Source organism: Diabrotica undecimpunctata, chromosome 7 (genome assembly GCF_040954645.1).
Source record: "Diabrotica undecimpunctata isolate CICGRU chromosome 7, icDiaUnde3, whole genome shotgun sequence".
Classification (NCBI taxonomy): domain Eukaryota; kingdom Metazoa; phylum Arthropoda; class Insecta; order Coleoptera; family Chrysomelidae; genus Diabrotica; species Diabrotica undecimpunctata.
The window spans coordinates 23955804-23978567 of NC_092809.1; the positions used below are offsets into that span (position 1 = coordinate 23955804).

Below are 22764 nucleotides of genomic sequence, written 5' to 3' on the forward strand. Positions count from 1 at the left end.
TTTATGACCTCGCAATTCTTTTGTAGCCTTCTTAACACTTCTGCATTTGTAACTAGTCGAGCACCACATGTCAACTGATTCCAACTCCTTTATATTATCTACTTTTAGTGTCCAGTATTCTCAGCTCCAGAGAAGGTCTCGATTAACAAACATTGTTTTCGTTTAATTGGCACAGAGGACTTAATCGATTTTCAGTCAATAATGACAACAAACAGATAAAATAAAATAAAGGTATGTACGTGTGTTTTAAATTTAAATTAGATATTAGAAAGTTAACTCATTATCAAGTAAGTGATTAGCAAGTTCTATTGAACTTACCAATTATCAGCTGTTACATTTCTATCAGAATCATACAGTGGCTTAGAATGTTTGAATACCACTTAAGGTGGAATAGAATTCTCTACCAATTATCAGCTGTTACATTTCTATCAGAATTATACAGTGGCTTAGAAAGTTTGAATACCACTTAAGGTGGAATAGAATTCTTTAGTTTCCCATCAGAAAGACAGTAACCATCGGTTTGCTTTCGGGCATATATGTAGACATTGAACAAGTATGACGTACGAGCATCTCTCAAACAGTGAATTTTCAAATCACACCTAGCTGGTTTGTTTGGCATATAAATTTTAAAAGCGCATCTACCTCGGAATGATACTAGCATTTCATTTACACAAGCAAAACTACCTTTGAGCATTTTGGACAAATAAGTTAAAAAATTCGTGTATTGCTGCGTTAGGATGAATATGTTTCCTTTCTTCCCTATTTGTTAAATTAATAAATCTTATAGCAACTATATCTAGGACACATAATGCGCCATAGGGAATTTGAGCAGCTCCAGGTAATATTAGAAGGCAAGATTGAAGGTAAAAGGGGAATAGGACGAAAGAAAAAATCTTGGCTACGAAACATCAGGGATTGGACCCACACAAAAGGAAATGAATTAATTCATCAAACCCAGAACAGAGAGAAAATTGCCAGATTGATCGCCAACCTCAACAGATAAGGCACTTAGAGGAGGTGGATAGCAACTAACAATACTAAAAACCTTTTTTCGAAAATCTGCTCTAAATATCTCTTAAAAATGGATGTGTACATAAAAAACTCATACGAATGCTCGCAATTCAGTTCGATCAATATCAAAAAGCTCGGGTTGTTTAGAACGATTATATTTTACTCTCATACTTGTGAGTATGTGTGAGTGTTTGTTTTGTATTGTCGATAAAGAAATGATACATTTCCAATAAAAATACTAGAGGTAGGCGTATGCACGTTTCGACTAGATTTAATTTTAGACCATTTAAATCTGTTTTTGTTTGTAGTCATTAATTATCTTCTTTCTTACTTTCTTTCGAATCACTACTGCAACGTTCTTGGACAGGTACATCTTAATCAGATATCTCTGCTCGATGAATTACTTTTTTTTTATATTATTGTTTTCACTAAAGTTTATTTCACTATCAGAATTATGTTCACTTGTTATACTAAAAGCTTCGTCTACCTCGTCATCACTACCTGCACTATTTAACTCTTGATAGTAACGCAAGCATATAGCAATTTTGTTATAGAGACGAAACTATTCTTTCTCTCAATGAAAATGTTCACACACACAATGTGAGGTATTGGAGTGACACAAATTTTCACGTCTTTCGTGAAAAACATACTCAATCCGGCAACTTGGAAATAACGTATCAACAAGATGGTGATACTCCTGCACACTATTTTGGTGCAGAAAGACGTTACTTAGATGAAAAATATTCTGATAGATGAATTAAACCACGAGGTTTGATAGAATGGCCAGCTCGGCCACTGGACCTCACACCATTAGATTTTTTGTGGGTGCACTTGAAATCTAAGATTTACGCTAAAGCACCCGAGAGTATTGACATTTTGAAACAACGAATTGTTGAAGAATGAAAGGCAATTTCCTACGACACATTTAGACAAGTACGACAAGAGTTTAACAACAGGATACATTACTGTCAGGAAGTAGATGGAGCACATTTTGAGCACTTCGTACCGGAACTGGTTTTTAATCATGTATTAAATAAATGCGAAATTACAATTTTAGTGTTTATTTCATTTATTTATCAAAGTTCCCTAGCTTAAACCCTAACAAAATTAGTATGATTGAATAGGCATGTTTAATACCTTTCAAACGAGATATCACTTGCCATAAGGTTCTATTTACAATTATCGGTCGCAGTGGCTCAGAAACGTCATCTATGACTATTACGTCACCTGTTATGACTAGTTGAGAAGTCTACGTCCGTTTATTCCCTCCCTGTAAATTTCTCGAGTAAAAGTATAACCGTTGAGAAGATACGAGGGAGCAGGAGACCTTTGGCTAGCATTGTACAAATGATACATGGATGTATATAGAAAAAATAAGATAAAAGAAAGAAATGTCACCAGTTTACACAAAGCCTAGAATATTACATAAATTTTTTTTGTTGTTGTCTGATTCTGGTTGGTATTTAAGTGCTTGTCTCGCTATGTTGCTTTGACGTTTCCTCAAGTGTGGCCATCGAGCAAAAAGACAAAAGAGGGAATCTAATCGTTATGAAAAGGAGACCAAAAAAGTGGCCTCTGATGGCGGACATATCCGGAAATGCGAATGCGCCAAATTTAAATTTCATGACACTTCACAATAATCATACAAAGGTGTAGGGGTTCTAATTTATCTATTTATTTGTTATATTACATAATAGTAGTATTACATAATATTAATACAAAATACACTTTTTTTAACACTAGAACATAATAAAGTTTTAATTAAATAGTAACAATAATAGTCTAAAATGTGAAACAATTGTTAAAAAACTTCAATAGAAAATACAAATAATCTTTCATGTGACAGTTGGGATAAACAATAACATCAGCAATAACATAACCCAACTAAATTTGATTTCTTGAACAAGGAAAGAGTCTCTCTTTCCTTGTTTAATGTGGCCTCTCAAGATGGCACTTCCTGTCTAACAATATTTTTGCCCCCACTACCTTTACATTCCCTCTTTTGTCATTTTGCTCGATGAGTGTGGCTGACCCATTTACATTTGTTTTTCTTGGCGGTAGTAGATATGTTAGTTTGCTGTGTTCTTTTATATAGTTTTGTATTAGTTATCCTGTGGGGCCATTTATGTCGTCCTGTCTCCATGTTTCCCACATTCTGTTTGTTAAGTTTTATTTAAAGCGTTGAATGCATGTCAAGCCTTCATTATTCTCGTCTATATATCCTTTTAACGCCTTCTTGTTTGTTTCCATAATTGATCCTAAATATGTAAACTTGTCTGCCTTTTCTACTTCTTTACCATTTAATATTATCATATTATTTGGGTGGTTTGGATGATTTTGATGTACAGTTAGCAATCAGATGTCATCAGCAAATTCAAGATCTTCTAACTGTTTAAATAGATTCCATCTGATGCCTGTTAGATTGTCAGTTACTTTTCTAATTATCCAATCTATCATAAAAAGGAAAAGGGTAGGGGATAGTACAAAATCCTGTATGGCTCTACTTTCTACGACTATTTCGTCTGTTACCTTTTGCTTTGTATCATTCGTAAAAGACTTTCGTTAAGTTTATGCCTTATAAGTTTATCCTATATCCTTAAGTTTATCCTATATCCTACATAAACTTAGGATTTTCCACATCTGCACCCTATTTACACGGTCGAACGCCTTTTCAAAGTCGATAAAACTCACATCTATATCTTTGCTTTATTTATTTGTTTGTTCCAAGATCTGATTCTGATTGTTCTAAGGTCTACAAATGTAGTCAATAGTGGAGCGTTTGGCATGGAAGCCTGTTTGATTACTTCTCAGTTTTTTATCTAGTTCCGGCTTCAATATTTTCATTATGATATTGATCAACACTTTGAATGCGTATTTTTATTATTAATCCCCTCTTCTACCCCTTTAATAATTCTTCCTTAATACATATCTTGTTCAAAAGTTTATGTAACATTTCTATTAATTGCTTATTATCTGCTTTTATTAGGTAAATGGGTATCCTTTCGAATCCTGCGGCTTTGCCATTTTTTAAAAAGTTTTAGTTTGTTTTCAATGTCTCCCCTTGTAATTTCTCCAATATTTACTTCTTGCTCTGGTAATTCTTCTTTGTCTTTTATGACTTGTGTTACTTTATGTTCCTCATTAATCCATTGTTTTTCGTAAATTTCTTTGTGCTTTTCCTGTTACAATTTGTACGATAAAATTGTGTTCGTAGATAATTTTCTCGCGCTGCTTTCTCTGGTATATTTAGCGTTTCATTTATATAATTTGTTTTATCTCCTCTGGATTATCTTTTACTTCTGCGTTTTGCCTTGTATTTTCTTTCAAGTGCCCTCTCTTCTTCTGATCCTTCCGTTTGTAGGATTTCTCCTTTGTAGGATTTTTTTCTTCTTTCTTCCATCCGTTGTAGAGTATCTTAAGCTATTTATTTTTATTTTCTCTTGTTTTTAATCCGAGTGTTTCTTTTGCTGTATTTATTATTACTTTTTAAAAATGCTTACATGTTTCTTCGATTGAATCTCTAGTTTCTTGTGATGAAGCTCGGTTTCTCAGTGAATTTATTTTTTATACTTGCTTTTTTTAGAGCATCGACATTGTATTTATTCCTTTTATTGGTTTTTTGGTTTTTATCTCTGGTCAATTTCATTCTTAGTTTCGCTCTGACTAGCATGTATCCAAATAATCCTTTCTAATACTGGTTCTCACTCTATTAGAGCCTTTCTTTCCTTTTTGGCTAGCAGTATTATTGTTACTCCCTTTTCGCGTTTATCATTTATGTTTGTATTCCCAGAATACGTCATTAGTTGTTGATCTCCTACTCGGGGTGATTCACTGGCATCATATTTCGCTTAGTTAAACAATGTCTAACTTATACTTATTAGGGTTCTTACATTCCATGCTACTATGAATATGCCCTCTTTTGTACCTATTTCACGTTCATTTTTTTTTGTTCTAGCTTTTTTCCCACTTTTAACCATGCTCTATCCTTCTTTCTTTGGTATGTTTGTCATAATTTGTGTTTTTTTTTGTGTATTTTCATTTTGTGTTAGTTTTTTTGGTTTCCCTGGTTTTCTTCTAGCTGGTTACTGGTTTATTTCATTTGCGTGTTTTCCCATCTAATATTAATATATTATATTTTATGTTTACAATTTTACCCCTATTTATTTCTTTGTTGGCAACTTGTCTTATTTTTTTTTATTTATAATTTTTTTGTTATGTCATTATTTATATACACTTAATAGTCTTTTATGTGTTTAACTTTTTTTAAATAACTTTATCTTTTTCAAGCTTCTCTCTAGTTTGACCCACCATTTTTTTTTCTTGCAGTTTAATTGCTTCTTCTATTTGATGTTTATTTTTTTTTTCAGGAAAATTGAATGGTAGAAAGCAGAATACTTACAGCATAGGTAAGAACGTTAAACAAAAAGAAGCAATATTTCTTAACAAAAAAGGAGGATTTTGATAAATTAAGGGTAAGTAAATGCGTAAACCAAATAAACAAAGTAACGCATAATCCAAAAACTATTTCCTAACACAATAATAACGATAAAAATGTATGTGTTTTAGTTTACTATAAAGAGAATAGTGGATATAAATAAAATACATAAAAATACTGACTTCCCGAGCTAGTGAGATTTAATTTCCGCTTCTGATACAATACTATAACTTTTGAGACACAGCAGCAAATATTTTGAATTGCAAATTCAGACATTTATGAATACACAAATAGAAAATTTCTCCTTGCTCTTTTTAACTCTAAAAATTGAATTTTAAAATCACTTTAGGTTCATTTTATATTTAAATTACACTAAAAAGAATACAATGCAATTTTAGGACTGTATAAGTATACTTTTTTATTTTGGATTTTTCGTTTTTGTTTAGTTAAAACGTAATTTAAGACACCAGAAATTACTAACTGCTAAATCTAGAGTATAAAATTCAACTGTAGAAAATAATTCTTAAAAGCAGCTTTTACAATAATAATTTATTAGAAAAGTGAGAAAGTGTTGGGAAACATTAAACTATGTTAGTTGCAAAAATAAGATTTATTACTTTATTATAAAATACCTTTATCCTATAGTAGTACTGGTAATAGTATATTACTTTATGAGGCGGAGAAGCATGACTTTTCTTGACGCGCCCGATATTACGCGCCGAACGAAGTGAGGCGCGTAATAGAGGGCAAGTCAAGAAAAGTCGCTTCTTTGCCGAATAAAGTATATTATTTTTTCTTCAAACGTAGCAATTTTCAACCATAAATAGTACAATTCATACGCTATTTTTACTCGAAATTAACTGTGACAACTATCAAAGTCGTCTAGATGTTAGAAATTAAAATAATTAAGTCGTCGGTGGGATTTGCGTCTCCCTGGTTACAGTTGTTTGACAGTTGTTTGCAATTATTAAAGACAGCTTATTGTTGTTGCAACCGCAAGCGCAAGTTTAGTGCGAAAATGGAAAACCTAAACGAAATTGAGTCCGCGGCTAATGATGCAGTAGCACGTTGGAATGATTGCTGAAAGTTGTTCTCGACCATCAGTATCATCAACAATTACCGATGTGTATCAAGAGTCGGGAACATTTTTGCACGGTTTCAATTTTGAAAATGCCTCATTAACTAATTGTACTTTTAATATTACTATAAATAAAAATGATGTTTAATTGTTGTTAATGACATTTGTATTGTTGCTTTGTGACATGTTTCATATTGTTGCCATGACAACATTTTTCCCTCCGCCGTAAAGAAATGGGAAAAAAAACTGCTGCCGGCGAAGACATCAAACTTTAACAGGATCAAGTTAGATAAGTAATGTCATCATTATTTGACGTTTGAAGAAAAAATATTTTTTAAAAACTGTAGATACACTTCACCGGTTAAACTGGAATTTAAAGTATATGGTCCTATTAATTTTTTATCAAATATACCAGACCATAGATTATTAGAAGATTTATGTTGTGAGTGACTTTTTGCATTGCAGAAAATGGATTTTGTTCTATCCAGACGTGTGAATTCCTGAGATTGTATACGCCATTCTTGTAAATTTAGCTTCATCTGTGAATAAACATTTATTTATAATCCTTGGGTGATCCGCCAACTAAAATGGAGTATTTCATCTTAGCGTATCATTCTTTGTACTTTGTACGTTGTTTTTTTTTAGCTAAAAACCAAAAAGCAGCACCTTCTACAAAGCCCAATTTGCTACCCGTATGCTCCATAACAAATCGGGGGCCTCGTTGTGTCGGCTGTTTTAGGTCTGTTGACAACCCCTTATCAAACGCATCCCTGGTTGAAGCCACTGAGAGGTCCTTGCATTTTTTGGAAATACTATGTCCAACATTCACCCAGTTTCGTCTAAATAATCGACGGTGTATGCTTGAGAACGAATTTTTTTTATCTCACGCAAAAGCTGATGCCTCCATTTTTTTTAGAATATCGGGCCGTTCAATCATGCTTGACTTTAACCTCGTTTGCAAAAAACAATTCTTGTGTGTGACATGTTTGCTAAATCTTTGTCTTTTTTAACCTGTGCAAAAACTTTGTATATTGTCGGCGGTAAATTTTTAAAGAAAAACTGTGCACGATGGCACGTAGCCGCGTATGAACTACTGCATCGTAAGTGAACTTCCTGCTGCTCACTCTACTTTAAGTACGTTTTCTTTTTTTTTATGGTCCTTAGTCCTCTTTTCGCAGCTTCTTTGGGTATTTGAGAAATAGCACTAAAACTTACTCCCGTCATAGCACTTACTTTATCGGTTAAACTTCTAACACTTTCACCACTTCTTAAATTTAGATGATAATTAAATACATTTAAAACAATTTGTTTTGCACGGATGTCCAAGATGTTCCCTGGCTTAATTTTTGAAATTTTATTTTCAATTAACATTTAACTGTAACGTCAGAATAACTACTAAGGAACCACAAAGCCTTATTATCATTATCTAGTCAGAGAACGACTTAAAATCGCTGACATACGCACACCGTATTATTTTAAGTTGCAATTAGTTATTAGATATACGCATTCCAACGGATAACTGGACAACGGCGCTACAAAAAGCTGTCCGTTTATTTGCTTATGTTTAATAGCTAGAGCAAAATGCATAATTTAGCTAAGCAATATTTGCTACTGATTTTCATGATTCATGGTATATGGTATTCTCACCGAAAATCAAATAAACTGTAGTTACTATAATTATAATAATATTAAATAAAATCATCTTTTGTAAATACTATTTATTTAATTAAAATCAATTTTCTTACTTTTCATTTCTTATTTCGAATGGGCACTTTTTGTCAATTACGTTAAAAATATTAATTTTAATTCATGTCTGTGGAAACGAAAATACAAACCCTAAATCGTGGCTTGTATTTGTCGTGGCATCGCCGCGCGTCTATCGTCCATAAGAAATACTTGGCCATATCCTGCAATATTATTTTTTTCACGTGGAACGCTATATAAACCCTTTACTCTAAGGTATCGGGAAAAGGGAAGGTTTCACATGGCAACAACATGCTGTGTTCCTAAGCGGTCACCACTCCAAGTAATAACCGCACAAAACCCTGCTTGTTTTTGGATAGAACGAAAACCAGTATATTCAGTGTGGTATGGCTGTTGCTCACATTGGCTCGGTTATCAGTACCGGCATTTATTTTGTCCGAGTTTGCTTTGTTAGTCGCCATGTATGACGCCATCTATTAGTTATAGTGCGATTTAAAATGACAGAAAAACTATTCTTAAAGTCTTTCCGTACAATTTTTTAAAACTTGTCGTTTACACAAATGTTCTGCCGATAATAAGAAATACAACAAAAAAAAACTAATTTGGTGCAGACTTTCTGAAGTGATGCCCGTACAAACATTTCGGCTTATTTTTGTTAATATAGATTAATCGATTGCACTCCTTGAAAAATATTTGGGTGCCAAATATAACGAAAATATACAGTGTGGTTAAAAAGTTATGAACCAAATAAGAAGCTGGCAAGATATATAAAAGACACAGTATCTTTGTTATGTATAAAGTAAAAAATAAGATTAACTATAGGGTTTTTAACATCGCCTAAGTGTTTCTTGTTTACAGTTAACGTATGTATCTTTCCCAAAGAAACACGTAATATTATTATTCAGCTATTGTCGGAGCAGCTATTCAGCTACTGTTTTATTTTAAAATGGCGATCAGTAGTTAGCTAACTATTGAAACGTAATATAATTTCTTACCTGTAATAATTTAGTATTTGTGCAAATACACCAGGATGCCTGTCGAAAAAGTATTCGTTGAGTATTGGATCGTAGTTAGCGAGAGCTTCTGTGAGTCTTGAAAGTCGAGTGGCCGGAATTTTTTTTAGTGTAGCTTTGTATGTCTCGTAGCGTATTCCACCAACATTTAAAATAATCCGATTCTCGCCGTCCATGCTGCCATTGCTTTATCTCTAGAAGATTACTTGATGTACCTAGAATAAATAACATTATGTTATTAAAAAGTATATCCAAATCCGAATCCAAAGGTGAATCCTAAATAATTAAGGCTCAATTTATGTGTTGTTGGTTAGACCTTTATATAGGTTTATGAATAATATTTTTCTAGTAAATTGTTTACAAATACCAGATATATAACAACTCATTCAAACACAAATTCTGGACTAAATTATCAGTATCCTAACGTTGCCTACAATTTTGGGGATAGAATTTGACAATAACGTATAAGAATTAAAAATATGTTTTAATTACAGCCTTCTAATTGAAAAAAAAAATTTCAAATTTTTCTCAAATTAGTGATACTAAATAACATTTTTATTTATTATAACAAATATGATAACTTTTTTATTATTAATTTTAAGTTTTTTTACAAAAAGCGTGGTATAAAACCTAAAATTAAATAATCAGATATCAAATTTTATTAATGTTATAGGAGGTCTGTCAAAAAATATGAATTTCGCTCAAGAGTAAAGTATCTTTATACATTCAGATCTATTCTGTAACCGTTAACAAATCGAATAGAAATCACCAAGTCGAATCGTAATTACTCGAAATCGGAATGTTGGATATCTATCGCGTCGTTTTCGTGTTTGAATTGGCATTCTGTAACTCACATCGTAATCGGTGTAAATCGAAAACGCCAACTTCTACTTGACGCGCTCGGAAGTTGGTGGCAACCCCGCATTGAAAAGTGAAAGTGTTCTGTGACGTTATGTTACTGGAAAGGCTAGTGCGGGCGAAAAATTCATCAAAAAAGAAGATTATACTTCAAGCTTATCGTCAAGTAGTTTTGATATATTTTGGTTAAGTTTGAAAAGTTCGTTACAAAAATAAAACATGGCAAGCGGAACAGCAAAGAAAAAGACATCTGCTGAGCAGTTAAATTATTTAGTAAACTTTATCTAAGTAAATAACACCACAGACTAAAAAATTAAGCAGCTGCAAAAATTAATCAACCGCTAATTTATATCAACAAGTCAACAAATACATGTGAAAACAATAATGATACCAATGCGCAAGCGTCAAGACCAATTTCGATGTCGAAATTTGATCTCGACAAAGCTTGTCTAGTCGAAATCAATTTCTACACAACATTCCGATAGTAGAGGTTCTACACAACATTCCGATAGGTTGAGATGAGTTATAGAATACCGATTCCTTCAAATTCCGATCCGACTTGCTGACCTCTATTCGATTTGACTCATTTCTATTCGATTTGTAGTTACAGAATAGGGCTGAATATCGAAAATGTTTATAGTGGAAAGTTGTTTGGAATTATAAACTATGTTTTAATATCCAATTACATCCTTCTAATTAAAAAGAAATGCAAATTTTTGATTTGCTGAGAGTATACTTGAGAATGACAACTACAAATTATACTGGGACCCCACTGTGCTCACAGACCAAACAGTGACACATAATAGACCAGATCTCATACTAGTTAATAAACTAAAGAGACAAACAACATTAATTGATGTGACGATACCCAACAACATCTTCGTGTTAAATAGAACGAAAAAATCGCTAAGTACAGGGATCTGGAAATTCAAATACGAAGACAGTGGAGAATGGAAAGTACCCAGACAATACCTATTATTCTCTCTACTACTTGAGTCATTCGAAAGAACCTCCTAGATAACATAAAAAAGCTAGGTCTGAATGAACATTTCTACAAAACTATGCAGAAAGCTGCACTACTCTCAACGTCTAGATATGTACGAAAATTTTTTGGAGATACTCCAGCATAACAAGTCACCTAGGGCTCGATAACACGGAAAGAGTCCCACCAGATCTCAATCCTTTTGATACCGTAGGTATCTTGGATGAGCGATTTTTCCCCTTAGATCCCCCCTAGATAAAATATTACTCTCAAAATCCATACAGATTTCTGAAAGTATTCGATTAATATAAATATTAATAAATATTTTTTATAGTTTGTGCAGGAATATCTTGTTCTTCAACTTTTTTACTGCTGCAGTAGGTACATCGTCCATGAGTGTGATTCTGGAAAGCAACATTCTATTCCACATATTTCAGAAATACACAAACGGATTATCCTGGGAATGATTTGCTATTATGCTCGTCGACGAATATGTGGGTTGAGTAATTGAAATCCTAAATTTTCTAATAATTTTCTCTTATTGATTTTTGTCTGTGTATGCCAGGTAAAAATGACGTAACTATTAATTTCAGAAAGTTTGTGACACTGGAAAAATTGACCATGACTCAAAAGGCCAACGACGAGTTGCGCACGAGCGCAATTGTAGGCTTCGCACATTTTGTCAACAACGTCGACACTTCCTTTCGTTTTATTGTAGTCCATGATTATTTCCGGTTTAACAGTTTTCTCGTCAACAGCATCTTGGTAATGCACGGTCGATACTAATAGCACATTTCTTTTTGGGTTTGGTGGATACGAAATGAGCGTACACCTATCTCCAAAAGCAAATATAATGGATTTTTCTGGTCTTGCTAATAACATTTGATAATTTGATAAGGTATCTCACGTTTATTTAGACATAATGTCCCAATTGTAGTAAGACGGTGTTGCGTTAGTATCTTTGTCATAAGTTAGCTGATAAAAAGTTGCCAAGCGTGATTTCTATTTGATTCCAAGATAGGTGAACAAAGACGAGGCACTAATTCGAAGTATCCCATTGTTATAGTCCGGCTAGCTGTAGCCCTATGTACACTTACAAATTTGCAGTATAAAATATAAAGAATATATGTTTATTCCGTATCAATTAAGTTTTTTAGGCATATAAATTTTGAAGGGACGCTTATCTCGAAATGCTTCAAATGTTTCGTCATATTTCGACATATTGTAATGTTGGGACAAATTGGATACAAACTAGTAGTAAATTTCCCTAATTGTAGCTAATTTGTCGACCTGTACTCTTTCTTGTCTGGTAGCTTTATCGTCGAAACGAATATGTTTCAACTAAAAATGAAATCGTATCCGAGACATAGAAAGTCTGAATATATTTGTCCTAAAGAAAAATTTGGCATTTCTCCATTTATCTTAACTAGCAACAAAAATTTATTCCCAATAATGCTGTTGGTTTGATAAATTAGTCAGTCTAAAAACACGATTTTGCGAAACGTCATAGGCTTGCATTTCTATAAATTTATTAATGTAACTAACAATTTTTTTCAATATGCTTGAAGAAAATAAGGATTCTCATATTTCTGAAGCTTTATTTTTATGCCGTTTATCTCCCTTAGTTCCAGGTAAATAAATGACAATATTTTCAGCGTTGTTCGAACATTCCGTGCTGATGCAGGATATTTTCTCTACCTAGTAGTTCCATCTTTAGCCATAAGATAGGGTATTCTTGCCGCTTATTTGACTAACATTTCTTCAATAATGGGTGAATTGTTTATTTTACCAAACCCTTCTTCCGAGTTTATATCCTCAATAGTGTCTATGATACGGTCGGCTATCGAACTTTCATCATCATCATTTAGTTCTGCCTCTTAATCAGTTAAAACTTCTCCATAAAGCCGAAGCAGCCATTTTTGTTCCCTCTCGTAATTCATTATAAACGTATGCCCTAAAATATAACATAAATCAGTACTGCAAACAAAAAATTATTTTTACCTAAAAATGCAACGACAACTATAACGGTTTGTGAGATCCAATCGTATTATAATATTCAAAATTCATATTAATGAAACCCGCTGTCCACTTGCTAAACTACGACCAAGTAGACACACGACCGTTCAAAAGGTATTGTGAAGTTCAGATTGACGAGAAATAAAACGTTATCAGCCGAAGGTTAATTATATTCAATACTCAATAATTACTTCGCTGCTTAAAAATATTTACCTCCGTCTAATCATTTTCTCTACCTTCACTTTTCCCCTAAGCTAGACATTTTGCTTTAATAGACATCATCTCACTCACCATCTTTAATAAAAACAAATCTGCTAACATTCTTATAAAGGAAGCATTTTTAGAAATTATACAAGAAGAATCATATGATTTAATTAATCCTCTTCACCGATGCTTCTAAAACTCCCACTGGTGTTGGCTGCGCAGTCTCCACTTGTTGGATCATCTCGGTTACCCTTAACATGCGGCATTTACACAGGTGGACTTTTAATGCGCCTGTGCACACTGTTGGCTTTTAAATGCATCTCCCATCAAAACAGACACATTGACATTTGCACAGATTCATTTTTATCTATCCGGTTGATCAATATAATTTTCACTAACCACCCAGTAGACCAAAACATACATGACATCTACCAAAATCTCTGCTAAAGATGTAACAGTATCTCTTATATGGCTACATTCTTATTCTGGAATTGCTTGTAATGAAGCAGCAGATCATTTTGCTAAAGAATCTACCGACCATAACACTGCAATAACCATATTTCAATTTGCTAAAGATCTCAAACTCGTTTTCAAAAAGTCAGTAAAGGATAACTGGCATAACATATGGCAACAGAGCAAAATAACTCTTTATAAACTCCAACCAATTATTGGTCATCTCTTGCTAGACTTCCTAAATATAAGAGAGGCATCGATTGTTAAAAGACTTTGAATTAACCACACCAAACTTACCCACAATTTCTTGATGTCCTTCGTAACTCGTCCCAATTGCCACCATTGCAATGTTTACCTAACCGTGAAACACATCCTTACCGAGTGCAAATCATTTACCAACCTATATAAATCAATGGGTTTAAAGTCTTCTCTTAAGAAAATGCTCAACAACTCTATAGAGATCATATAAACTATAGTTTTTAAAACTGCTAAGCTCTACCACAGTTATATTTGTTTTCGTTATTTATATACCTAATATTATCGCTCCTGTACCAATGGCCACAATTGTAGAAGTATTTTATGTAAATCAATAAAAAAATATTACTTTTTCTTAAACAATACATTAATTTAATAACCGTTTTTTTTCGAGACTTATATTTTGCTTCAAGTGTCTACTTAAAAACATAATTAAAGCCATTTGTCTATTCACGGTAGCAATAAACGTCTGTTTATTTTAAATTGAAAAATTTTACAGGCATAAAAGGAAATTAAATTTCTATAAAGAAATTTGATGTGTTTTTAATGTGAACTTTGCCCACATTTTACTTTTATCGATAAAACCCAACCATTTATTTATTTCATGCCTTTCCGCATTGGCGTAATTTTTCAGGAAACGAATTAAAAAAAAGAAGACACCTGGTATTGATTTTAAGAGTGAGGGCATCGGTCCAAAATCTACCAAAGTCGTTCTGTCTCATACTTTATGAGTATCAAACATATTACACTTATATTAATGATATATCTGTAATTACGTACAATGAGAATAAAATAAGAATTAAAATAAATGGTTGTTACATTTTCATTGGAAACGGTTATTACAGTCATGTACGTATTATCTCTCTTTTTTTCAGTGGACGTTTTGTCATTTCTCCTATCAGACACGGCCACCTGTGTACGGTATTGCTATTGCTCTAGGTCATCTGATAGTATGGCCCATAACATTAGAAAATGCTGTTGCAGATCAACATTTGAAATAAATACAGTACAATCTCGTTCATCCGGATGTCCGGATTATCCGGATCACTAATTTGTTTCCTTTAGTGATCAAACGGTCTAGGGACACGCTGTAAAGAGAAACTCGAGGAGCAATGACCGCCGCACCCCCATCCCCCTTCACCGGCGTGCCGTCTCGGGCACTCACCCCGGTCAGGCTGAGCGGCAAAGGCCTCGCCTATTGTCAATGACAGTGACGGCAGACGACCCGAGTCCCGGACACAAAGACAGTCAGTCAGTTTGTCACGTGCTATCCACTGGAAGACATCGTTCTGCTATCCTACTGTGCGGTGTATATTTTGTAACACTGTGATCGGATATTCATGCGTTAGCGTGTGCGTGTGTGCGTTGAAATGGCGTCGAAACGGAAACGAAATGTGCTTACAATGGATAAAAGTTAGATGCGTTGAACCGAATCGACAGAGGCAAACCTTTAAATAAACTTGCTGCAGAGCTCGGTGTGTGGGCATCAACTGTGTCGGACTGAAAAAAAAATCAAATGAAGATTGAAGACTTTTGTTTCAAGATGATATCTAAAGACAGTTTGCAGGGAAGAGGAACTATCAAAAAGGCTAAAAATGAATTGTTGGACGAGGCATTATTTATGTGGTTTAGTGCTCTGCGCAAACGTGGTGTCCCTATTTCTAAACCAATTTTGTTTGAGAAAGCGGCAAACTTAAACAATAAATTACAAAATCCAGATCCAGATGTTACAGCTAGCCAGAGATGGTTAGAGCAATTCAAATTTCGGCATAGCATCCGACAGTTATCCATCACTGGCGAAAGCCTTTCTAGTAATCAGGCAGGCAGGTCACTTGACCAAATTTACAATCCGGACGAAACAGGACTGTTTTACCGAGCAAAACTTTGGCTTCTAAATTTGAGGAATCAGCCAAGTGTTAAAAGCAAGGATCGGTTAACTGCTATGGCTTGTAGCAATGCTTCTGGAACTCGTAAACTTCGACTAGTAATAATTGGAAGTCAAAAAATTCCCGTACACTTAAAAATGTAAATCGTGCATCTCTGCCTGTAGTGTATCAAAATCAAAAAAGTGCGTGGATGAACAGCTTTCTCCAGAATTTCTCAAAGAAAACAAACTGCCCGAAAAAGCAATTTTGTTTCTCGACAATGCAACATCTCATCCTTCAGAAGAAGATCTCATAAACGATGATATTAAAGTTAAATTTCTCCCCCCAAATGTGTTTGCAATTTTGCAACCCATGGATCAGGGTGTCTTGGAAACTGTCAAGCGTGTTTATCGCAGGGAACTCTTAAGCAAAGTTATTGAAGAAGACGAACAGAGCCTGATTGATTTGTTAAAGCATAAAAATGTCAAAGACGTAATCTACATTCTTGCAGACGCTTGGGATCTTTTAGAAAAAATCACTCATTGAAAGTCTTGAAAAAAATTGTGGCGAAACATATGCCTTATAATGAATGTTGGCACTTCGCACACAAGTGAATCAGATGCATCCACAAGTGAATTAGATAAAACCACTGTTAATGCAGAGGAATTATTAGGCATGCTTGCAAGAATTGATGGTTGTTCCGATGTTGATATCGACGACGTCAATGATTGGTTATCAGACAACAACGAGGGAGGTTATGGTGTCATGATAGATGACGAAATAATTGCAGCGTATACATCTACTCAGGAAGCAGACGACAGCGAGGGTTAAGCGGAGGGAGACAGCGCACGGCCAGAGATGTCACACGCGGACGCGACGTCACAGCTGAACAACATCATGGCCTATTTGGAGCAACAGCAAGACACCACGCCAGCTGAACTAATGGTGGTGAAACGTTTACGATCGTGCCGTATTGAAACGTCACACAAAATTAAAACAAAGGAAGATCAATGACTTTTTTGTAAATAAAACTAATGCTCGCGTAAATCATATAGGGTGTAAATATAGTAAGTTATAATTTCACATGTAGTTTTTTTTTATATGGCTTCGGCAGTTTGCCATACAGCCAGTTACATGATCTTTTAATCTCATTAGGCGCAGTAAAAAGTTTTTGAGTAATTTGCAATCGAATAGACTAAAATAGATAAATTTAAAGTTGGGAAATCAGTACAACATTTAACAAAAAGAAGAGAAAAGATATATATACATACACATATATATCCATAAACACATACAATTAACATGGGTCACTCGCTTCACGTCCAGGGGCCCATCAGGACATTATAATATATAACATACACAGGAGAACTAGGCCACGGTAAATAGGATTAAACATATAAAGGAGAGAAAACAAAGGTAAAAAGAAAAAACATTTTTTTTAACTAAAGAAAAATATTACATTTGGTCAAAAAATCGATTATGCAATCGTAAATTAATATATTTTGAGTCGCTAGGGCAGATAAAACGTTAAACGGAGATTTACCGGTAATATGAACTATATTATTGTATAATAAGGTGGATTCCAAATTATATTTGGCACAACCAAAAATTACATGATCTAGGTCACCTTCTACTTCACATTCCACACAGTTTTTACTCTCGATCACATGAATCCTTGCAAGATGAGCAGGAAAACAAGCATGTCCAAATTTAAGCCTAGATATGGTTGTTATATAACGCCTAGGGACGTTATAAGTTCTGTGCCAATGTGCAACAGGGACAGTTGTATGTAAAAAAGTGTATCTATTTGGGTTGGTAAAACAAAACTCAGACCATAGATCACTCCATTTATGTTTTAAAACTGCCTTGCGAGAAGCAACCAAATCAGAAATACTGGGTAGATATTCTGTGGTATCCACTGAATAAATACTTAATTTGGCTAGTTGGTCCACATGTTCATTATGTTTAATTCCACTGTGTGCTTTGGCCCATATAAATATCACATTTTTTTTATTTTCCTTAAAGTGTTTAACTAATTTTTTAATTAATATTATGTAGGGATTGGAGTATGTGGTTGGAAAAAAAGGTTGATTAATGGCTGTAAGAACTGACATGGAATCTGAAACAATAATAACGGAGGATTCCCTGTTAGAAACAAAAAGTAGGGCTTGATATGGCAATTGCTTCCGCACTAAATATAGAAATATTTGCTTTTAATTTGAACATTTTTTCTACCTTCTCCATGGGGATCTAAAAGGCACATCCTGTACCGTCTTCTGATTTGGAGGCGTCCGTGTAGATAGTACTGTAGTAATCCCAATTGGATAAGATGCTTGTTATAATGTTGTTATTTGCTCTTCCAGTGTTAACATAATTTGGTTTAATAAATTTAACGCTATAAAAAAGAGCTTCAAAATCATTTATATCTGTGTGTGATTTTAAATTAATAGCTTCATCATCACAAACTGTGTTTTCTCTAAGAGATTCAATAGGGGTGGAGAATTTTTCTTTATCCAATATTTATTCGTTAAATCATAATTGTTTAAATTTGTTAATTCGGTATAAAGGAAAGTGTTCTGGTGTTTAATTTTCAGTAAAAATTTTTCGGCCAAGAAATGTCTTCTAAGATAAATTGGAGGCTCAAGTGCTTCAACATAAAGGGGCTCAATAGGAGTTGTCTTCATGGCACCAATACAGATACGCAAACACTGGTTTATAAATATGTTTAATTTGTTTAGTAAGTTCTTGCTGGCAGATCCATATAACCAACATCCATAATGTATGATAGAGCGAATGTACGTTCTATAAAAAAGTATGGAAGTTTGAACATCTGTTCCCCACCAAGTTTAAGTTGTCATTTTCAGAAAGTTTAGGCCTTTTTCACATCTATTTAACATATATTCTATGTGAAATTTCCATGTGAGCTTTTGATCCAGTATAATGCCCAAATATTTAATTACCTTTTTAAAAGGAATTTCTCGCTGTTTTACTATAAATGTTTCGATATTGGGAATATTATGTCTACTGAAAATGGTCATTGCTGATTTTGTGGCCGACAGCTGAAGGTGATTTTCTTTCAACCATATTTCTACAACGTTGTAGGTATCCTTTAAAAATCCAAAAGCTTCAGCTCTCTTCTTTGTTTCACAGTAAATGCTGAAGTCATCTGCGTATTGGATGATCTTAAAAGGATATTTTTCCAACTTTAATTTATGTAGGTCAACTGTGTATAAATTGAAAAGAAAAGGACTTAAGACAGCTCCTTGTGGAATTCCTGTAAAAACATATCTTGGGCATAATAAATGGTTGTTAAACTCCCTGACATAAACATGTCTTTCTGAATATAATCCGATAATAGCATACACTATTGCCTTAGGAATGTTAAAATCAATAATCATTTTTTTACTCAAAATATTTAAGATTAAGGTGTCATATGCTTTCTCAATATCAATAAAAATTGTTGGAAGAAAGTTATTTCTGGAGAAATTATTTTGAATATTTGTTACTAAGGTTGTAAGTGCATCTAGTGTACCCACTTCTCGTTTGTATGCAAATTGACAGGGCGTAAGCAGGTCTTTTTTATGTAGCCACCATTCCACATGTAGTTTTATTAACCTTATTATATTTCCGGATTTTTGATTTACTGGATCGCTTCCGGTCTCAATTAGTCCGGTTAAACGAGGTTGTACTGTAAATAAAAAAATAACTGAATAAATAAATTCATTAATTAATAACTAATTGATAAATCTTTTATTTTCTATTAGACAAACAGAGTCTGTATAGAATTTGTAAATGAAGTAAATAACAAACACATAAACACACTGAAAATACTAACAATAAAAATTTGCGCGTAATCAAAAATTCCTTTAAATTTAGTTTAAAGATTGTCATCCTCTTACACAATTTTATATGCATTAGTAATATATTAAAAAGTCTTAAGTATCATTATACTTCTTCTTCTTCAAGTTCCGCTACTATCGGAGATTGTAAATTATTCTGACAATTATAATTTTGTGATTTACGCGCCTGGATAGTTCAATTGAACTGCATCAAAATCATTTACGGATTTTGCGTAGTCATGAGATTTTTCGTCTTCTTGCGCTTCTTCTGACTTTGATATTATCCTGCATTATATTCCTAAATATTCATATCTTCACCACTCATGATGTGCCTCAAGTATGTATTGACAAGAAAATGGTGGACATCGAACACTTACTTTGACAAAAAGTTTAATGTTATTAAGTTTAACTATTTCCTAATTTGGTTTATTAATAAAATATTTTGATTATGACTTTAATTTAATACAAAACGTAAAATGTTTGATGTAAAATCAATTATTCTGTTATTTTGTCAAATCCTACTATTCTATCCTGCTAATATATTTATTTTATTTAGTATTTCGTTAACCATTAACTTTATTGAAGGTATTTTATACCAAAATTCAGAAGTATTAATTTCTAGTTTTTCAGAAGTTTTTGTCTAATTTTCTTTCGTTGATTGGAGTAATTGCGTTAAATCTGAATTACGTAGTTGATTTGTAAAATGCGATTATCTCGAAAACAGTTGAGTTTTGAAGTTATTAACAAGTATACCTATTTTTTGTTAAAATAATGTATCTTTAATATTTTTTATTACAAACACCGGTAGCTTAAAAAGCAAAAAAGGTAAGTGCAAATGTATGCCACATATGTGACATATGTGGCGCCCTCTATCAGCTACATTAAAGTATGCATTAGATTATAATTTCTGATGATCAATAGTACCCAGTTATGAATTTGTATACATAAATGTTATAGTTACGTTACAAACATAAAAGTTATAGTGAAAATTAAAATTTTTAATTTCCACTTTAACACCCTGTATCTTTCCTAATATCAACATTTTATTTAAGCAATTTGACTTAAATCGCAATATTTTAAAGTGTAGAATCTATGGTTTCTTTTTGTACAATTACTTAAGGACCACCCTGTATATTATATTGCAAGTATTACAGGGTAGAGAGTACACTACATTGAATTTCTTTAATATTTAAGGGTGTTTTTAGTTTGGTGTATAATTTCGATATTGTTTTTATATTTCTGGTTGCAATTTTGATATTACGTACATCTCTAAATGTATTTAATAGTCAATTTGTTAAACCTGGAATATATGGTAAAGAGTGGTACAATGTATTTTGGTTGTTTGTTGAAACTTCTGTTTGATCTGTTTGATGACTTGTGAGACACCAAAAATAAGTCTATTCAGAAGATTCGCTGTAAATGAATTCGCAGAAGTTTTTGCTTCTCATTTAAATCTGCTTAGGATAAATATGTGATGACTAGAAACGAATAATTGATCGAGAGTGGTAAATCGATGTGAAGAACCGCTATTTCGCTACCCGTGGCGCCTTCTCGTGGCTCCAGTTCCATGACGATTGCCTCAGCATTTTACTATAGATAAAAAAAGTACTACAACGCCAGTATAAAAGCTTCGCTTTAAAAATGTCGTTCATCATAAAAAGTTTTGCGTGATCTAAAACCTAAGATGCATCCATCAGATATCAAATTTCCTCGATCTTTATACGAGGGGTGTCAAACAATATGAAAGTAGCTCAAGACTAAACTACTTTTACATTCCACGATATCGAAAATTGTTATTATGAAAAGTTGTGTGTTATTATGGAATTAAAAACTATGTTTTAATATGAAATAACTCCTTATTTTGCAAATTACCGATACAAAACATAATTTTTATTTATTAAAAATATGACAAAAAACGGGTGTGGCAGTCCAGTGGGACTGCCGGTGGAAGTTACACTTCTATACACGCATTCGCCGTTACAAATTGATTTGGGAGTTAATCTGCACAATCATTACATATATAATTCTATAGGTAAGACATAGCAGAAAGAGAAACAGAATTAATAACAACTTACTAACAATGAAGGATTGAATCAATATTTTGATGAAAATGTATATTTTTATTTTCATATATGAAAGGAGTTGAATGCAAAATTTTTTTACACATACTCTGCAGTAAAATTCATTGTTTATTTTGTTATTAATATAATAATACAGTACAAATTAAACTGCAATATTCATAAGTATTTAAAAATGACAATAATATACATAAAAAAATACACTACAATACAGTGCAACATAATTCCATATAATAATACAATACAAATTAAAATGCAATATACATAAGTATTTCAAAATGACAATAATGTAATAATAATAATAAAAAAGTCCTCCCCGACTGGGAATCGAACTCCGGTCTCCCGCGTGACAGGCGGGGATACTGACTACTATACTACCGAGGACATGACACAAACGTATTTCAAAACTGACAGTTCTGGATAATACAGTGATTTCTTGAGATTATTATTTTGAAATACAAAAGACTAATATAATTATGAACATTTAATAAATAATACAAAACATATCACGTAAATAATAAATAAATAATATTAATAAATATTTTATTATACAGTGTGACCCATTTAGATTGGAAACACCTCTATAAAATTTGAAGTTGTTAACCGATTTTAACCAAATTTTTTTTTTAATGTCATGTAATAAAAGTTCTATTGCGGGACAAAATATGAAATATTTAATTAAATTTTCACGGCAGTCTACGATACTTTTTCTTCGTCGAAAATGGAGAATTTTTATTAGCGATTTTTTTATTAAAAAAATTTTTACGCCACTGGATTTAGAGTGGCTTCAAATAGCTATGACAAAAATTTCATTAAAATATATTTATTAATAACGAAGTTATGACAACTTGAAATTTTAAAACTCACTAGAAAAAAACTCTGTATTAACGTTAAAAAAAACACTCTGTATTAACAGAAACATGGAAACATAATTTTAGTTTAAATCCTAGTTGCTTTTACCAATCCACAATCT

General features: G+C 32.9%; 1 protein-coding gene across 1 annotated transcript in view; it reads right to left on the minus strand.

Annotated features, from left to right (window-relative positions):
• Nucleotides 1-22764, minus strand: part of LOC140445067 (potassium voltage-gated channel protein Shaw-like) — a 555968-nt gene that overhangs the window by 235348 nt on the left and 297856 nt on the right. Inside the window, exon 2 of the mRNA XM_072536858.1 lies at nucleotides 9224-9456. Coding sequence (XP_072392959.1) covers nucleotides 9224-9417 — 194 coding nt within the window. The 5' untranslated portion in view covers nucleotides 9418-9456. The remainder of the gene's footprint in view (nucleotides 1-9223; nucleotides 9457-22764) is intronic.